The 20,249-nt window shown below is 44.0% G+C and overlaps 1 protein-coding gene across 2 annotated transcripts in view; it reads right to left on the minus strand.

The window, feature by feature from the left end:
* Positions 1-3,264: 3,264 nt before the first annotated feature.
* LOC105356002 overlaps positions 3,265-20,249 on the minus strand; it is a 50,284-nt gene continuing 33,299 nt past the window's right edge. Inside the window, exons 2-6 of one of the 2 annotated variants that reach the window (XM_023964073.1) lie at positions 13,480-13,542; positions 11,905-12,270; positions 9,573-9,812; positions 8,015-8,114; positions 3,265-3,577 (exon numbers count right to left, since the gene is read on the minus strand). In XM_023964073.1, the coding sequence (XP_023819841.1) occupies positions 3,487-3,577; positions 8,015-8,114; positions 9,573-9,812; positions 11,905-12,270; positions 13,480-13,531 (849 nt within the window). In that variant the 5' untranslated portion in view covers positions 13,532-13,542 and the 3' untranslated portion in view covers positions 3,265-3,486. Of the gene's footprint in view, positions 3,578-7,520; positions 7,774-8,014; positions 8,115-9,572; positions 9,813-11,904; positions 12,271-13,479; positions 13,543-20,249 lie in introns of those variants that run through there. The other variant, XM_023964075.1, reaches the window with a different exon arrangement.

A 20,249-nucleotide genomic window follows, 5' to 3' on the forward strand; every position in this document is an offset into this window, starting at 1 on the left:
CGGAGTACCAGGCTTTCTTGGTGTCTCTCGAAGGGGGACTCCATTGTCTTCCTGGGGGACTTCAATGCCCACATGGGCAATGACAGTGGCACCTGGAGGGGTGTGATTGGAAGGAACGCCCCCCCTGATCTGAACCCGAGTGGTGTTTTGTTGTTGGACTTCTGTGCTCGTCATAGTTTGTCCATAACGAACACCATGTTCGAGCACAAGGGTGTCCATCAGTACACCTGGCATCAGGACACCCTAGGCAGGAGGTCAATGATCGACTTTGTAGTTGTTTCAGGCGACCTTCGGCCCTGTGTCTTGGACACTCGGGTGAAGAGAGGGGCGGAGCTGTCCACCGATCACTACCTGGTGGTGAGTTGGATTCGTTGGCGGGGAAGGAGGCCGGAAAGACTTGGAAGACCCAAACGTACTGTGAGGGTCTGCTGGGAACGTCTGGCTGAGCCCTCCGTCAGGGAAGTCTTTAACTCCCACATCCGGGAGAACTTCAAACAGGTACCGAGGGAGGTTGGGGACATTGAGTCCGAGTGGACCATGTTTTCCACCTCCATTGTCTCTGCTGCTGCTCGGAGCTGTTGTCGCAAGGTCTTTGGTGCCTGTCGCGGCGGTAACCCCCGAACCCGGTGGTGGACACCGGAAGTAAGGGATGCCGTCAAGCTGAAGAAGGAGTCCTACCAGGCCTGGCTGGCCTGCGGGACTCCAGAGGCAGCTGACAGATACCGGCAGTCTAAGCGAGCTGCGGCCCGGACTGTTGCGGAGGCGAAAACTCGGTCCTGGGAGGAGTTCGGTGAGGCCATGGAGAAGGACTATCGGTTGGCCTCGAAGAAATTTTGGCAAACCATCCGGCGACTCAGGAGGGGAAAGCAGTTCTCCACAGGCACCGTTTTCAGTGCAGGTGGGGAGCTGTTGACTTCGACTGGGGACATCGTCGGGCGGTGGAAGGAATACTTCGAGGATCTCCTCAATCCCACTGACACGCCTTCTTTTGAAGAAGCGGAGGGTGAGGACTTTGGGGTGGGGCTGTCTATTACCCGGGCTGAAGTCACTGAGGTAGTCAACGAGCTCCTCGATGGCAAGGCCCTGGGGGTGGATGAAGTCCGCCCTGAGCACCTCAAGTCTCTGGATGCTGTGGGAGTCTCTTGGCTGACACGTCTCTGCAGCGTCGCGTGGCAGTCGGGAACCGTACCACTGGACTGGCAGACAGGGGTGGTGGTTCCCCTCTTTAAGAAGGGGGACCAGAGGGTGTGTTCCAACCATAGGGGAATTACACTCCTCAGCCTCCCTGGGAAAGTCTATGCCAGGGTACTGGAGAGGAGAGTCCGTCCGATAGTCGAACCTCGGATTCAGGAACAACAGTGCGGTTTCCGTCCTGGTCGTGGAACAGTGGACCAGCTCTACACCCTATCTAGGGTGCTGGAGGGATTGTGGGAGTTCGCTCATCCAGTCCATATGTGTTTTGTGGATTTGGAGAAGGCGTTCGACCGCGTCCCCCGTGGCATCCTGTGGGGGGTGCTCTGGGAGTATGGGGTCCGGGGAGCCTTACTGAGGGCTGTCCGGTCTCTGTATGACCGGAGTAGGAGCTTGGTTCGCATAGCCGGCAGTAAGTCAGACCTGTTCCCGGTCCACGTTGGACTCCGGCAGGGCTGCCCTTTATCACCGGTTCTGTTCATAGTTTTTATGGACAGAATTTCTAGGCGCAGCCAGGGGCCGGAAGGGATCTGGTTTGGGGACCACAGGATTTCCTCTCTGCTTTTTTCAGATGATGTTTTCCTGTTGGCTTCATCGAACCGGGACCTCCAGCGTGCATTGGGGCGGTTTGCGGCCGAGTGTGAAGCGGCTGGGATGAGGGTCAGCACCGCTAAATCTGAGACCATGGTCCTTGACCGGAGAAAGGTAGCTTGCCATCTCTCGGTGGGTGGAGTGTCCTTGCCCCAGGTGGGGGAGTTTAAATACCTCGGGGTCTTGTTCACGAGTGAGGGAAGATCGGAGCGTGAGATTGACAGGCGGATCGGAGCGGCGTCCGTAGTTATGCGGTCGCTCTATCGGTCCGTCGTGGTGAAGAGAGAGCTGAGCCGAAAAGCAAAGCTCTCAATTTATCGGTTGATCTACGTTCCGGTACTCACCTATGGTCATGAGCTATGGGTCATGACCGAAAGAACAAGGTCCCGAATACAAGCGGCTGAAATGAGCTTCCTCCGTAGGGTGTCTGGGCGCTCCCTTAGAGGGTGAGAAGCTCGGTCACCCGCGGGGAGCTCGGAGTAGAACCGCTTCTCCTCCACATCGAAAGGAGCCAGCTGAGGTGGCTCGGGCATCTAGTCCGGATGCCTCCTGGACGCCTCCCTGTAGAGGTGTTCCGGGCATGTCCCACTGGGCGGAGGCCCCAGGGAAGACCCAGGACACGCTGGAGAGACTACGTCTCTCGGCTGGCCTGGGAACGCCTCGGAGTCCCCCCAGAGGAGCTGGAGGAAGTGGCTGGGGCGAGGGAAGTCTGGGCATCTCTGCTCAGTCTGCTGCCCCCGCGACCCGGTCCCGGATAAGCGGAGGAAGATGGATGGATGGATAAAAAGGAGTATCGGCTGAAAGTGCGTGTCAGCTGCAATAACCGTCTTAATCACGATGTCTATCGTTTGCGAGACAAATAAATGTAGATTCTGACAGCTGGCTCCCATCCTGAAGAGCAGAATGGACACAGTCTTCACACTGCAGGTTGTTCTGACTCACAGCTCAAACATCAGCTGCTGCTTTTGCCGCTTCCACCCGCTCTTCTTTGTTTTCTTCCTTTGCTTCCTGCCATCTTCTCAGCATGGTTCCCTGATTAGCTAATGAAGATTAGATGCATCTGTAAAGCTTTGACCTTGTAGCTATAAATGGAACAAACGAGTGGGATCGCTTTGATTTAAGACCGTCTCAGATCTTGGTTCAGTTAGGGGAGTCTGGATAACATGTGGATAGGGCCAATGATCTGTTGTGATTGTGGTTTCTACAGAACTTTAGTTGAAGCTCTATCACAAGTGTGACATTTTTTCCATTTTCCTCCAACCTCTGCTGCTCCCATCCGGAGGATGGGTGATATAGAAGGAAAACAACTTGACTCCCCGGCTGTGCTCCGCTGTCTGCTGGTCGTGTGGATGACAAACGACTCGGCAGTGCAGAGAATGATCACACGTCGGCCTGCAGAGGAAAACCCACCATTTGCTGAAGCCCGTTTTTTGTGTAAAGGTTTAGCATCTGCAGCTCCCAATCAGCAGCAAATATTGATTCTGTATTCAACCCCATTTTTTAGTTGTCTGTCACACTGATTCAATTACATTTCCTCAGATCCCGACTGGGACCTTCGGTTTATGGAAATTGTATTTTCTCCCCACTTAAATGAGTTTTCTCTGGGTGTTGCCGATTTCAGCCACAGTCAACAAGTATTTCTGCCAGGCTTGCTGGGGATTCTTATGTCCTTCAGAATAAAAGCGCCTGCTTGTTCTTCTTTTTTCACCTTTGTGTGGCCTCGTGATGGACAGTCCAAGGTGCCGCCAGCCTCACACCTGATGATGGCTTCAACAGGCTCCAGCTCCCCACGGCCCTAAACAAGATGGATGAAAAATTAATGGATGCAATCTAGAGGAGAAATTCCACAACGCTTCTCTCATCTCTCTGTCCAGCATGTTCTACTGAACCGTTCTTATTAGAAAGCTATGTTTTTACTAAATGGGATGAGTTATTGATTAGTTTTTAGCTTGTGGCTTTTCACCCAACCTCTTGAATTATTTATTATCAATGCTTGTTCTCTATCTGCATGAAAATTTGCCCTGGAATCATTTAAGATGACTACATACTTCTGAGAGGTTAGTGTTATTAGGTAGTTAATTTAGTTTAACCTGCTTATATTTCTCTGGCTTAAAGTGATCTTAAAGTCTATTAAACCTTTATCATCTGTAATCAATCATCATGGCCTCCACTGCAAGGACCACATTGTTTTTGTAATTCGTCTTTCTTACTTCACCTTTGAGCAAAAATTCCCACCCCTGACACATACTCAAAAACTCACAAAACTTTGTAGACACCTGGTAACAGGTGAAAGGAATTTTTGACCTAGGAAATATTTTCAAGTTTTGAAATTATTATAGGATGACCTCAGTGAAATTTGGTAATATTCACATTTTCCCACAAGGTTTTAAAAAGAGTGAATAGCAGAAATGTGAAAAGATGTGAATGAAGCGTTTGCATAAACTGAGGATTGTAGGTTGTCCTAAGATACAATAACAATGTTTCTGCTTATTTGATTTGATCAATCAAACCCAACCCAACCCAGTTGAGTCGAATAAAATCGAATCCAACAATAAAAAATGTTTCTGGTAATTTTGTTTTCCTCTTTTTTTAAGGTGTATCAAATGCACAACTTTTAGGAATCAATTTAATTTCTGCTGCATATTGATGTTTTTTAGAAAAAGTATTTAACGTCTTTAACACATGAAGAAGCAAAAAAAAAACATATTTGATAAATTGTCTCTTTTAGCTGCTTTTCGATTTGCTTACCAAATACATTTACTAAAGAAATGTCTACTGTTACCAAAAAGCTTTCTTAGAAGACAGAATATGACTTTCTAATGTACAAAATATAAAATATTCCTGAAGTCCAGCATACCTGTGCTCAACAATTGCTGAATGCTGGCTCTTTCTTGAGTCAGCTGAGTGCTACAAGTCTGTTTAAATTCAAAATACTTGAAATAGTCATTACGGCACAAATGAGATCATGTTAGCCTAAAGTAAAAAAGCACAACTCTCCTTTTCAAATGCATCAAGTGAATGAACTTCACCAAAATACTATCAGACAATCTATTTATAGGGTCGTAATGTTGTCTCTCTCCATGTCTCCCTAATTCAATAAAAGCTATCTTGAGAATCTTAATAATGAGCACTGACACGTATCCAATAAAAATGGAATAAAGGCAATCTCGCTCTTAATGAACGCTCCTTCAAGAAAGTTCTTGCTGCTTTCAACCATTTATTTTATGCATCAAACCAAAAAAAAAAGTTTTATCTCGTTATAAATCACGTTGTTACTTAGAAAAATAAGTCAAATGGAAAATTCTCTGATGGTATGGATTTGGTGGCATGCTGACTAAAAGTTTTTGGTGGATCCATCTCAGTTTTCCCATGTCCAGTTTGGGCTCTTTAGCTTTCAGCTTCCCTTCCACATGATGTACACACCTCTCCTGTTCCTCCATCTCTCCTGAAGCATGATGGGAGGAAAATTAATGCAGGGGAGCACACAGAAGACTACCAATTCAAGGGATAATAGACTCGTGGCAAAGAGGGCTTTGACACAAATCTGGGGGAGGTAACCAACTGAGAATGTTCTGCACTCCTTCACAGCTTATACGCTGTCAAATTACTCCTCAGAGGAATTATGGACACCGTTTATCTGCAGTATAATTCAGAACACTGCTTACATTCAAAACCTTTAACCAAGCATCTGCATGGAGTCCTCCACTGTTCTGTCTTAAGGAGTCATTTGTTCCAGTAATCTTACTCAGGTTTTGTCTTTTGGACGAAAATTAACTTTTTTTCATAGTTTAAAATATTGTTATAGAAGGTATTGATGAAAACTCCCACCAGCACATAACAGATTCTACAACATTTGTTCTATTTCTTTTTTTTCTCCAAACTCAATAAAACCTGACCTCTTTGTTTCCTTTTCCTCCACGAGGCTCAACATTAACACTACTGAAGGTTAGAGTGCTTCAGAGCGCTGACTGCACTGGGGTTCACAGAGGTGGAATATACAAAAATATGACAGCTTCTGGATGATTCCCAAGAACAATTTGTTCGATTCCAGAAGCAAAAGTAAAACTGAAATAAACATGGATGACAGCAGATAAGTAAATATATCTGAGCTCCACAAATCACATTCACATCACAAGCTTCTGTTTTCTGAAAAAAGCAGCAAAACGAGTTAAATTTAAACATATGAAACCAAATGGCTGAATATTTGACATAAAATATAAATAAGATTTCAATATCCACAAATCTTTAATGTAAAGATTATGTTTAAGGGAATATTTTTTAGTCACACAAGCATGAACATGAATCCATGAAAACAATTCCATGACATGACCCACAGAAAAGTAAAGGCAAACTGCTGGTATTTCTAATATATTTAGATATTGCTGTGTTTGATTCTAAAACAATACAGAAGGTGCTAAAACTGCAATTTTATAGTTTGTCAAGCTGTTGGTTTGTAGTTAAAAGATGAAAAGGGAACAAAAAGAAAAGTTAAAAAAAACTGCATACAGAGTGACAGCTCGAACCTTTTTTTGTTGTGTTTTTGAGCTAAAGGAAAAGAAAAAGAAAGGAAAATAATCTCAAGACTAGCAAGATCAAATAAAGGTTGCAGAGGCTCATGGATGTGGAAAATACTTCAAGCCAACTGACAGTTTTTCCTCCACGTTCACAACAAAATTGTGACAATTTAGGCTTTGATGAGACGTTTATCATATTTCACTTTAAGAGTCAAAGTTTCTTCATTTCTTTTTGCAATCGCATAACAGAAATTTGACCAGGATTTGACCTAGAAAGCTTTCAAAGATCCACTTGGATCATCTTTTGATTTATTTTAAAAGCGTTCCCAGTAGGTCTTTTAATTAAGATTTTGCTGTTTTTAGCCAAGATCCAAAATCTATCTCATTTTCTTGAACACAGTTTCCGCAGAGCTGCAGTAGTTCATCAGTTACTCGCCTCTGAGATGTGGGTGGGACAGTTGGCGTAGAGCAACCCCGCCCCCCTTCCCCTCCCCATTGCTAAGAGCTTCTGGCCCACCCAGCGTATATAATACGTCACTTTTTCAAGCAGCATTTCATCGTTCGCTCCGTATCCACGATTTGAATAAAGAAATGCTCAGAGAAGCGTAATTATACAAATCAAAGGTTGATGTGTTTAGTTAATGTTAAAAAAGAGATGAATGATACATCATGGTTTAAAGCTGTTCATTTGGCTCTTTATTTGAAAATGGAATCTTGGCAAACACATCACAACAGGGATTAGCAAAGAGGCTGTGTGTGCAAGAAAGAAAAACCCAGATTGTCATGCAAAAAAGCAGTGTTACATAACAGAATAAGAAATAGAAAAGACTCAGAGGTTGTCTGCTCTGAGATTGAAAGACGGCTTGAATTCACAGTTGACTGCAGCTCACCATTTCCTTCAGGAAGTTTAGCAAAACATCTAATCAGTCATCATCACACACACGTTTATTTTAAAGAGCTATACTCAAAACCTATTTTCTTTGATTGCTATTTTATAGCCTCAAAATTACATTGGTTCCTTCATATCTTCAATTCTGCTCATCTGCAGAAGGGCAATAAAAAACTACAGTCTTTCTAAACTGAAATTAGATTTTTAGATGCTTGTCTCATAATTATTTTCAGGGGTTTCAGTCTAAAAGCAATAAAAGACACTGATACAATAAATGTACGGAATGAGTTTATAAAAAGGTGCAGTTTCATATTATTCACAGCAGGAGGCAGTGTAAGGACACCGCTGTTGCTTCATGCCAAGGATCCACTTTTGGATTTTTTATTTTTATTTGTCAGAAAGCAGTTCTCTCTTGCCATTGTTCAAAATGCAGTGTAAGGTCACCCACCTCACGGGACAGGAAGGTCCTCCCTCATAGTCCGTGTTGTGTTTCTCGTTCTCCTCTGAGAAATGGCAATGGCCTTATTTTAGAAGGTGTCATCTAAATGTTCATGCAGTCTCTCTCCCCTGTTATTGTGCCGGCGTTTCCTGAAAAGAAAGTTCCATTTAGATCAAACAGCAATGACAAACGCAGCTCAACACACTCAATAAGAATTGTTTTGTCAGTCGACACAGCTCGGCCTGTCATGTTGCATATCGTGTTTTCTTTATCCTTTTTAAAACAGTTACAACCAGTCTGTTATTTATTTTCATGGATCTGGTTTTGTCATCAGAGCATGGCCTGAAATGAGATTTGTGTCTGACAAAGTGCCTTTGTGCATTACTGTACCTCCACAGAAGAAATGCAAACACTCCTGCACACACCAGAAGTACAAAGACGAGACAGACCACTGCCACCGTCATCCCTCTGCCTTGGGTCTCACAAGGTGCTGTCAGTAAAATAAAAAAAGAAAACCCAATGAGGAGGTAGGATGAAAACCCAACTGACATGTAAAAGAGAAGATAAGGTCCAGAACAACAATCTGGATCAGACAGAATCAACAACAAAAAACAGATTTAAAAACGTCACAGACACTGACAGAGCTGACCACAGAGGATGTTCACTTCTACCTTTCAGATCAACACTTCAGAGATTATTTAACTTAATGTTAATGTGTTTAAATTAAACTTAATAACAATAACTATTTGTTTTAAAAGGCTGCTAGAAGTTGAAGCTGGGGTAGCTGTGGTGCACTGGGGTTATGTCCTCTTTTCTCATCTACTTCTACCCTTCCTCTCTTCTCTATTATTGATCATTATTCATCATTTAGTTCTCCATGCCTCTGTTTGGTACAGTGCGATTCATGTATTGTCCCTCTTTCCTTCTCCCCTCCTGGGGAGTGGGAGTGCTTCCAGATTCCATTTGCCTCATCCGTGCTCCTGTTCCTGACTGTGTACCTCGTCTCTGCTCCTGCTCCCACACCCGGCTCTGGATCCTGTCTCCGGCTCGACACGCGGCCCTGACTGTCCCCCCAACCACGGCTGGATGAATGTCGTCTGCTGGACTTTATATATGTAGTTGTAGAGTTAGATAAGTTAATTATTCTCTAAGAGTTCTGGTAAATCGCCTGTCCGTCCTGGGGGAGGATCCCTCCTTCATGTGGGCACCCCTGAGGTTTCTTTGTTTATTCGGGAATCTGTTTTTTTTTGGAGTTTTTCCTTACCGCGAAGGGGGGTCTGAGGGCAGGGCAGCCAGTATAGCTTAGTCAGTTTGTTAGTTCATTTTAGTATTTTTCTATTGAACTCTTTGTATTCGTGATCCTTTTGAGTTCATGTTTTACTTCGAAGCCCATCGAGACGACTGTTGTTGTGATTTTGGGCTATACAAATAAAATTGAATTGAATTGAACTTCAAATGATGGTTTTAAGACCCACTTCAATTGTCTTATGAGCTTTTTTTTTTCAAGTGTTTTTTTAATTAAGATCATGCCATTTTTAACCAAAATCATAAAACCTGTGTGGTTTTCTGGTTTCTGCAGAGCTGCAGTAGTTCATTACAACTTCACCTCTGAGTTGTGGGCAGGACCTTTAACATGGAGCACGCCCACCCCCGTACCCATCTCAAATGCTTAGAGCTTTCTGTTCAGGCAGAGCTGGGAGCTTGTGATGTCAGAAGTCAGAACTCTATCTCCCCCTCTGGTCACAAGCAGGAACGGTTTGGTCATGTCAACATTTAAGTCCAAGCAAATGTTTTACATTTAAAATACAGATTAGGCACGTTGTCGATGTTTCACACAGACAAATTTCTTTTTTGTGTCTTCTTCGGTTGTTTTGGATTTCTTGAAATAAACCAATTCCAAATCCCACATACATACAAAGAAGGCAGACAGAAAAGCAGCAGCCTTTACCTGCCGTGTAGGTGGCAGAGCTGTAGCCCAGCTTGTTGCTAACCGTGCAGGTGAAGTGGCCACATATGGGAGACTTCATGACAAACAGCGTGGTTCCATCCTTGGAGACCCTCCCCACTGTCTGGCTGATGGCGGCTCTCTCGTACAGCCAGCTGAAGTGAGGCTCCGTCCCCCAGGCCTCCCCACACACCAGCACAGAGTGAGACACGTTGATGCTGACAGTAACATGATGAACAGCTTCTGCAGAGATGGGTTCAAATATGACAATAGGTAAAAACTCTGCACTGAGAAGAAATGAAAGGCCGCATGAAATGCTCAGCTGTGGACATTCATCTGGTATTAAACAAGAATAATGGTGCGTGGCTGACCAAGAGGGTTCAAGACAAAGAATCATGAGAGATGTTTAATGCTGTTGGGAGAAACTGGCTCAGATTCAGAGACCATAATGAGATCAGAGATTGAGGTATAATGTAATGTGAGATGATGGAAATCCCTGGAAGCTGAGAGCAGATGTAAGAGAAGAGAAGAGCTGATAAATTGATACGGTTAGAGTCAGATCTGAGAAAAAGCAGAGACAGACATCCTGCAGAGAAAAAGAAAGGAGCAGGAATAATGAGCCTTCAGGCACATTTAAATTAAAGCTTTACATTATTGAGTGAGTCATCCACAATTAGGGGAAAACAATGCAAGTTGACGTGAATTGACTTTCATTAAACTAGCTGATCTCTGACTTGACAAAATGATCATCGGCTAACAAGATGAATATCTGAGAAATGTTCATCCTCGTCGGCACAACTAAAACTTTTCCAGAAATGTTTGTTGCTTCAACACACATACCCATACACGCACACACAAACGCTCACAAACAAACACACATGCAATACACAAGGAAGGAGGGACTTCTAATCTTCTGTCCCCTACCCCATCCCTGGCTGGGGTAACCAGGCCCTCAGCAATGGCGGCTGTGTCCCTTGGGTGCTGGCTTCCTGTGCCTGTAGGCCCTCTCTCCACGCAGGGAGAGGGATCCCTGAGTTCTCTGGCAAGACCATGAGCTAGGGATCACATCACATCGGAGCCTGGGGGTGTCCATGTCCCTTTGGGGGTGGTTCTGGTCCTTGCCCTTGAGTGCTGGCCTTATCCAAAATTCCAACTTTGGGTGAGCCTGGCTATATTCCAACACTCCTTGTGGACCCCCACTTCTTTTGGGCATCCTCAGGAGTGGGCAGCCCCTGCCTTGCTCTCTCCTGGACCAACCGTGGGCTGGGTGGGTGGCTGCCTGGGGCGTGGGGCGGGTCTCCCTTGGGGGCCCTAGCTCGTGCCTCGGGTTGGGGTTGGGGGATGCTCAGAACCCTTGGGTGGTGGTGGGCTGCTCGTCTAGGCCTGGGGATGCAACTCTTCTGGTCGGGCTGGAGCTTGCACTCTCTGTCCCCCTGTGCCTCCCTGCTCTCTGGCATTGGGGGCCCCTGTGGTGGTCCTGCTGGCCCTGGCCTGGGTGGCTGACATGATTGCCCGGCGGGGGTTTCCCTCCATCTGCTGTTACCGAGATGGTGTTGGGGGATCCTGGCTACCACTGCTGCAACAGCGGGGGTCTTGGTGTGGGGATGACTGGGCACTCTCCCTTTTTCGTTTTACATTCCATCATCCACCTCAGAAGAACATAAACATTCACTCGAGGCACGGGAGCTATCTCACCTTTACAGAAAAAGTTTTTTGACTGAAGGACATTTTTCATGTGTTTGTCTGAATGCACAAGTATGTGAATGGTAGTGTATTGTGTACATGTTTACTTGTTTGTATGTGAACATTATTGGAGTCAACAGGTAAGTGTGTGAGTGGACAGGCCCCGCCCCTTTTAGATTTCTTTCTACATCTAAACCTGACAGTAAGGATTTTAAACATCCAGTAACTTGTTGCTTTATGCTGCTTCATGGCTTTACCCTCCCCCCTTCGATAATCAGCCCCCCCCCCGAACATCCCTTACTCTTCTTACCTCCTCTTCTTTTCCATCTGGTCAAACAAAAAAATGTTACATATATAATTAATATAAAGTTTAGTCTAAATTACAAAAGGGGCTTATTCAAATATACACCATATGTGTAAGAATATTCATAACCCCATGTTATAAATGTAAAATATGTCCAACACAAAAGGCCTTCAGCTCTCATCTGTTTGCTTAGACACGTAAAAAAAATGTTTGTTGTTATGTTTATAAAAGGAAGTGATTAATATTTCCAATTACTGTGTGATCATGATTGTTTTCAATCCTTTTTTTAGGTTGAGTGCAGATCAGTTGTTGTATGGATGAATAATGTTGTTCCACGTAGCTCTGTACCGTATTCTCTGACGATGCAGTATGCAGTGATGTTGGCTCCGGTGTGATCTGTCACAGTCACGGCGTACACGCCGCTGTCTGCTCTGCTGAATCCATTAATCTCCAGTGTCGTCTCCTGCTGCTCCACGCTCACGTGGATGTTTGGCCTTGAACCAGCGCACTGTGGGCTCCTGCCCGGGCAAGTGGCCAGTGTCATCCTCACCGGAAGACTTCCAGTTTCAGGCTTCCGTCCCCAGGTTACCATGGAAACCGCCTCCAGGGGACCCTGATCAATCCGGGCCTTCAAAACCAGACTAGAGCCGGGGATTACATGCACAGGCTCCTCATTGATGATGTGCATAGACATGGAATGGAGCCCACAAGTCACTGTGGACAGAGATCGGATCATTTATCAGGCGGCTTTTTAAACTATCCTATCCTACATCTAATTAAAACGTCGATGTTTTATCCGCATCCTTAATATTTCTCAAAACACACCTGATCCAGATAATCAGAAGTGGGTGTCACAATAATATATGAAAAACATTGTCCCACGAGGGCTAGTATTGGACACCCCTGACTTATAGACCCATGCTGATCATCTTTTAAGCTTTGTTTAAAGGGTTCTGGTGGTCTTTTAATTATGATTATGCCAGTTTTAGCTAAAATTGAAAAAACTGTATCATTTTCTAGGACATAGTTTCTGAAGAGCAGCAGTCATTCATTTGGAATTCACTTCTGATTTGTTGGCGGGATCTGATTTCTCTGATCTCTGATTTGTGCAGAGTAACCCCACCCCCTTTACCTCCCCAATGCTGAGAACTCTCTGTTTACGTGGTTTCCCAATATCTTGCAGCCCCTAACCCCCCAAACCTTATATTAGCGGTGCAACAAAAATGACCAGAAATATCTAAACTATCCAGCCATACAGTTTTAGCCAGATGCCAGCTCTGACGAGGAAAACCAAGACATACGTGGATCTTGAATAAGCTATTTTTCTACTCTTGATTAGCAACAAAGAAATAAAGAAATACTCACAGATGCAATTTTAAACTTAATGTTCTTTAAGTATGTCCTCCTTCATCAGAAAAAACATGTTAAAAACATTAAAAAAGCACAATTTTTATTGGACTGGGTCTTCAAAGAAATAAATTGACCCAGTCCTTGCAGGGCTTATGCAATAATACTGCATGTTTTACAAACTTCCGTGTATGGATGCACAGAAAGTGTCTGATTTTAACCTCAAGTGATGATTTATGGTGGATGACAGCCAAGCCTTTTGTGATATCAATCAAGCCTCACCACTGTCCTTACAGCCAAAGCTTGGTGAGCCTTGGTGTAGCCTCCTCAAGAGTTATAAATCACGTGTCTCAACTACACGGTTGTGCCATAAGGGAGGTTTAAATAATGCAACTGTGGTTATTAATGCAAGAGGCCATTTAGCAGAACTGCTTTGTTTTTCCACAAGAGGTGCAAAATGGGATGTTTGGTGTGTATCTTGAAAAAGAAACATTAGAAATCATGTCTGTGAGAATTCTGGATAAATCTTTTTTTTCTATAAACAATTATGATCATGGTTACAAAAAGAAGCCTTACTCAAGAGAAACAGTGGGGCAACTCTCCAGCACAGGAAATTCTGCACATCCATGACGCCTGCAGCTGCAGAAATAAAGCAGAGGAAGCAGGACTTGTGCAGAATATTTTACCCTCTACACCAATGCTGCAGCACAACTAGTAACTCAAAAGAAAGCAAAACATTCATAATAAAAATGTTCAGTTAATGTATTTCCTATTTAAATGTGACACTTCTCATTAAATGGCATATTTGAGCTACAGAGCCACACATTTGTCAAAACTCAAATCCCCCCTGCACTGCAGCTCCAACACAACACACAGGGAACCCAAACACTGGGAGCAGCACAGCAGCACTGCCTGCATGCATTAAACACACCCTGGGATCCATCCTGTTGTTTACTTTGCAGTTAACCAGCTTGAATAGGATTCACCTATCGATACAAAAAGGAGACAAACAGTTGAACAGACTCGAGGTTTTTCCACGCTGCGTTCCTGTTGTGAGGTTTCAAAGTGCAGCAAAGTTCATCCTGAGGGTAGATTTATGGTTCCAAAGATTTTCTCATTACAGTAGGAGAAAGAAAACAGTGTTTTTTGGACGTTCCTGCTCTTGTCAGGGTGCAGGCGTCAGTCTTGAAGCTGTTTCCTCCCCCTCGACGGCCCCCTCTCTGCCCTTCCTGTACTTTCAATAACTCTTTCTGCTTTGTGCTTCTAGTAAGTGTGCGATCTATTGTAAAAAACAGTAACACACCTGTTCCTGCTCGTCACGCTGTTTTTGCTGACCTCTCTCCCTGAACAATGCAACATCTCCAGACGTTCACACTCTGGTACTGTTTGTAAAACTGCATGGGATTCTTTATAAGAGGAACACAAACCTCTGTTTCTTGGAATGGCCTTTGTGCTTGAAACATCTTGTTCTGCACAAACACCATTTGCACTGCAGGACCACTGCATTGTCTTGGCTCTATTGTTGAGAGGAGGTAATCCAGAAAATGGCTTTCTCTATTCTTCCTTTTTTCCAATAACTGTTCATTGGACAGAACTGAGAAAAGACGGGGAATTCCAACAATTGTGCTACATTGGGAAGTTCCAACTCTAAAGTCATTTTTTACCTCAGCCATTAGATACACAAATGAAACTCCACTTTAATCTCAGCTGATCTCGCGATACAGGATGACTTGACAACACAAAGCAGCTCTAAGGCATGAGATCATCTGAGCTACACATCTTTTGCACAACTAGAACACTGGAGCATAATTGCATGACTTATTTAAAGGTTAGTGCAGCATTTTATCACTTTAGCTACATCCTGGGGCGTACAGATGAGTGATTTAAAAGTGATTATAAACCCATTTGTATTTGCAGACAATTTGTGGGGAATCTTCGGAATCGCAGCTGTGGATCCAACAGAGATCTTTGTCTACAGATAAAAGAGTTGTTTAGAGGGTGACACTAACTACACGACTGCAAAGCACCGATGTTCCCCTTTGTATAAGCAAACTTAGTTTATACTCTTGCCTCCCATTGAGAGGGAAATTAGTTTGGTTTTCTGTGATGTGAAGCACATTTCTCCCATTAAACAAAAAAAGACTGTTGTTTTATTGTCTTTTTATGTTTCAAAATGTCATCTCTAGACCATAACTATGAGCAAAAATGATAGAAAATAATCCAGCAACAAAAAGCTTCAAAGAAGGGAAGAAAATCTTTTTACAAGTCTTTATTGCAAAAACACAAACTCTCACCAAAATGTTTTTTGTCTAGTGGCTCGTTTAAATGTCTTATTAAACCGGGGAAAAATGCAAAACTAATTAACATTTTGAGTAAAATTGTTACTTGGTTTAGGACAAAAAACTTCACAATTTTGAGTCATTTAATCTTGATAAAAAAGTTCATACATCTAGTAATATCTCCAATGAATTGACATCATATTTTTATTAATAAAAGTTATAAAATGTGTGGTGAGTGTTACAAGAAACAACCATGAAGGCCAGACTGTTTACCGGCTGAACATATTTCTGCTTGCTGTGTGTATAGTGCTAATTCTTCATGGTGCCTGTGTACACCGGGTCGTGTTGACTCTCCTTAGATAAATCTGCTCCTTTGGTTTGTTGTGAAGGTGCAGAGTGTGTTTGGATCTGGGCTCCATTCGTCTCCCAATCCCCCTTGCACCCACTTTTACGTCACATCTGATGAACAGTCCTGCTGCTCACTATTGGAGACACTTCACGGTAGTCTAGCACTGTAATGAGGGGAGATGGAGTGCGTTTGAGTACCCGTACCAGGATAGGTTAAAGCACTGACTACAAGTTGCAGATGAAAGCTGTGATTTATGAAAAGTTGGAAGCGTTTTTACAAATGAAGTGCTCTGTCTTTGCCTGCTGTCTCTGCTTTGAAGTGTGTTGTTTATGGCTGAAACAACGCAAATAAAATTGCAGGACATTTTGTAGTGTAAAACACAACCCAGTAAACCCTCTAAAGCTGATGTGGCACCTTCCTTGAGACAATTTACATGCAAATCTGCCTGTGTTGCCTTAGTGCACTGATTTACCCTGATTTACTGTGACCGCATGAGCAATTGTAAATGTTTACACATCCCTTTGGAGGCATAAATTAAAGGAAAACAACTCAAGTGCTGTGTGTGCAAATAGAACTTTTGCATTGATGAATAATGTTTTTTTTATTTCAAACTGAAAGCCTTTCTGATGAGTCTTTAAAGATTATTTAGCAGGAAGCTGCAAGAAAAACTACTGTAATACTGCAAGCTGTCCTAAATAATCCTCATCCAATTTAAAATAAACTTCATTTGGAGCAACATATTGATTACATTTTAAAGTTCTAAATAATGTTAGCTGCTGAAAATTCCAAACAGAACTTAGATTAATTGTTAATTTTCTCCTTTTGGTGGTTTTTAGCCGCCTGACGGCAAAAAGCAACAAACTCATATGCACAAAGGTTCATGTTAATAAAAAATTTCATTGAGGTACATGTTACAAATGTAGACATTTATGTATAAACTTTGCAAACTTGATAAGTGAACAAACTTATACTTTAACTTCATTGTAAAGTTAAAGTAAGATCACCTTTTAAAATCTAGTCTTAAATGCATCAAGCATCACATCAAAATGTCCTTGGAGCAGAAGCCCAGATAGTTCATAGACAATGGTGTCTTTGTGGAAGTGTCCAGACTGTAAATCATCACCCAAAAGCACAGAGTCGCAGCACAGACTCCACACTTCCTCACCCACAAGAGGGAGCCAGGGGAGAGGGATTTTACCAACTTATCACTTTCCTCATTTTTTATTTTTTTTATTTTTTTTTTCATCGTTTGTGTTTTTTCAATGTTCTTGGCCATCTGTGCTGCTCTGATGTTGTAATAAAATTAAAATGCGTGGTACAAGCAAAGTTATTACTGTCCATTTAGGAATATTAATCTAAGAGACACAACCAACAAGAGAAGCCTTATCTGTCACAAACTTGTGCTGTTTAGACATTAAAAGGTGAAACCCAGCCTTCAGGAACACAATTCAAACAGCTCTATCAAAGACTTTTATTTTCTTGTTCTAATCATTTCTTAGATCATTTTAGATATTCGTGTCAGTCTCTCCTGCTAAACATCATTAACGAACATCAACGAGCCCACCCTGACGGCGTTCACGTTTATGCAGGAGACTTCAACAGGGCTAACCTGAAAACTGTACTGCCCAATTTTTTACCAGCATGTTAAGTGTGCCACGAGGGGTGAAAACACTCTGGATCATGTTTATACCAACATCAAACATGCATACAGAGCCATCCCCCTCCCCCACCTCGGGCAGTCAGACCACCTTTCCCTCCTGCTACCCCCAACCTACACCACCCTCAGACGCAGTGGGAGGCCCATCACAAAAACTATCACGACCTGGCCTGACGATGCACTTAGCAGATTACAAGACTGCTTTGAGCAGACGGACTGGAATATGTTTCAACACCAGGAGCTGGAAACACACACAAGGATTACATCAAGTTCTGCATGGGAAATGTGACTGTGGACAAAAGCATCCGGGTTTTCCCTAACCAGAAACCCTGGATGACCACCCAAGTCCGCAAACTCCTCAAAGCCCGCGACGCTGCCTTCCGGTCAGGCGACAGGGCTCTGTACAGAGCTGCCCGTGCTGACCTGAGGAAAGGGGTCAAAAAGGCTAAGCTGGACCACAGGAGGATCATTGAGTCCCATCTGTGCAGCAACAACACGCGTGAGTTGTGGAAGGGCATACATGACATCACCAACTACAGGGGATGTCAAGTAACTACAGACCATCTGAGTTCAGTGCTGGCAGAGGAGCTGAATAACTACTTTGCACGCTTTGAAGCTCCAAACCAACAGAACTCTGCCGCCCCACCCCCACCCTCAATCCCATCCTCCTCCACTCCTCCTTCTTCTCCTTCTCCAGTCATGCCACTAACTGTGACTGAGGATGACGTCAGGAAGGCGCTCCTAGCTGTGAACCCCAGAAAGGCAGCTGGCCCAGATGGGGTTCCTGGCAAAGTGCTTAGAGCATGTGCTCCTCAGCTCGCACCCATCTTTAAAGAAATCTTCAACCTCTCCCTGGCACAGGCAGTGATTTTAGGCCTCCTGCCTAAAATCTGCAACCATCATCCCAGTACCGAAGAAATCTCCCATCTCCAGCCTCAACGACTACCGTCTGGTGGCACTCACTCCAGTAATCATGAAGTGCTTCGAGAGACTGGTCCTTCGGCACATCAACGATCACCTCCCCCCAGACCTCGACCCCCACCAGTTTGCATACCGTGCAAACCGGTCTACAGAAGATGCCATCGCCTTAGCCCTGCATGCTGCACTGAGCCACCTGGAGGAGCAGCAGAGCTATGTCCGGATGCTCTTTGTGGACTATAGCTCGGCTTTCAACACAATCATCCCGGACATACTGATCAGGAAACTGGACACTATAGGCCTGCCCCCCCTCACATGTGCCTGGATAAAGGACTTCCTCACTGACCGGCCCCAGGCAGTGAGGCTGGGCCCCCACCTCTCTCCCACACCCACACTGAGCACTGGCTCCCCACAGGGCTGTGTGCTGAGCCCCCTCCTGTACTGCCTCTACACCTACGACTGCAGTCCGCAGCACGACAGCAACCTCATCATGAAGTTTGCTGATGACACCACTGTTGTCGGACTCATCTCAAAGGGAGACGAGGCAGCCTGCAGGGAGGAGGTCCTGAAGCTGGCAGCTTGGTGCTCAGACAACAACCTAGCTCTGAACACCAAGAAAACCAAAGAGATCATCGTGGACTTCAGGAGGCACAGCACCGACCCAGCTCACCTCTACATCAATGGAGAGCAGGTGGAGAGGGTCCACACCTTCCGGTTTCTGGGTGTTGTATTGTCCAACAACATCTCCTGGACAGAAAACATCACAGACGTCATCAAAAAGGCCCAGCAGAGACTCCACTTTCTGCGGGTCCTCAGGAAGTACAATCTGGACCCCAGCCTGCTGACAACCTTCTACCGCTCATCCATTGAAAGCCTTCTGACGTACTGCATTACAACGTGGTACGGCAGCTGCACCATGGCGGACAGGGAGAGACTGCAGAGGGTAGTCAAAGCAGCTCAGAGGATCATCGGCTCCCCTCTCCCCTCCCTGTCAGACATCTACTCTTCCCGCTGTCTTAGCAGAGCTGGGAAGATCATAAAAGACAGTTCCCACCCTGGCTCTGGACTGTTTGACCTGTTGCCCTCAGGAAGGCACTACAGGTGCATCAGATCAAGGACAAACCGCCTAAAAAACATTTTTTTCCCCAAAGCCATAACCATCCTGAACTCCCACATGCACTGACACTGACAGCTCCACCCCCATGTCTCTCTGTCATCCCATCATGTCAACACCATCTCAATATGTGCAATATCATCTCATCATGTGCAATACATTAAGTGCAATAAATCTCTGCCATCATGGACACAACAGGTTTTTTTGTGTTTGTTATAACTACCTCTCTGCAGAAATTTCTATTGTAGATTTTGTTCTTTTGTAGATTGTACTTCGTAAATTGTGCTCTTCATTTTGTGAAATTATTTTATTTTATTATTATATTATTTTGCGAAATTACTTCTCTCTTGCATGTTTGCACTGAATAGTGAGCGGCTTTAATTTCACTGCATGTGTGTGTGATGAGAATTGTTCATGTGTACAGTGACCACAAAGGCATTCTATTCTATTCTATTCTATTCTAATATGCTGTTTTTTTTTTACAAATAAATACTGGCATATTTGTTTATATTCTGGAAATAATGTGCAGAAATGCAACCTTTTCATGTTGTTTCAACTGATTGACATTTTCTGTCCAGTTAAAATGCAAAATTTAAAGTTTGTGATCTAATTACCTTTGCAAACATACCAATAATGTGCTTGACAGAAACGTTTGTACACAGCCGATAAATTAAAGGAAACTGCATAGAAACAAAGTTCACACCTAATGGGGACGTCAAAGAAGCAGCGCCTCTTAGTCTAAAAACTGCAACAGCAGAGTTGAAGTGTGAAAAGGGGAAAGCCATTTCCTCGAAGAAGGATGCAGAAAGTTTTTCTTGCATGCAAGGCATGAAGCTTCACATGAGTGAAGCAAAAAGTGGAACAAGTTTAGAAGTGACAAAAAAAAAACATCAACATAACTCTAGGATGCAGCATCAGTCACATTCTCTAAGAGATTGCTATCCAGCTGGGTTTTGTTTACATGACTTTTTGCTGCAAGCACTTGCTGTTTATAGCCGGTTTCTCAGTTCATGTGTTGCCTCTTCATCC

The sequence above is a fragment of the Oryzias latipes genome, chromosome 16, assembly GCF_002234675.1.
Source record: "Oryzias latipes chromosome 16, ASM223467v1".
Taxonomy (NCBI): Eukaryota; Metazoa; Chordata; class Actinopteri; order Beloniformes; family Adrianichthyidae; genus Oryzias; species Oryzias latipes.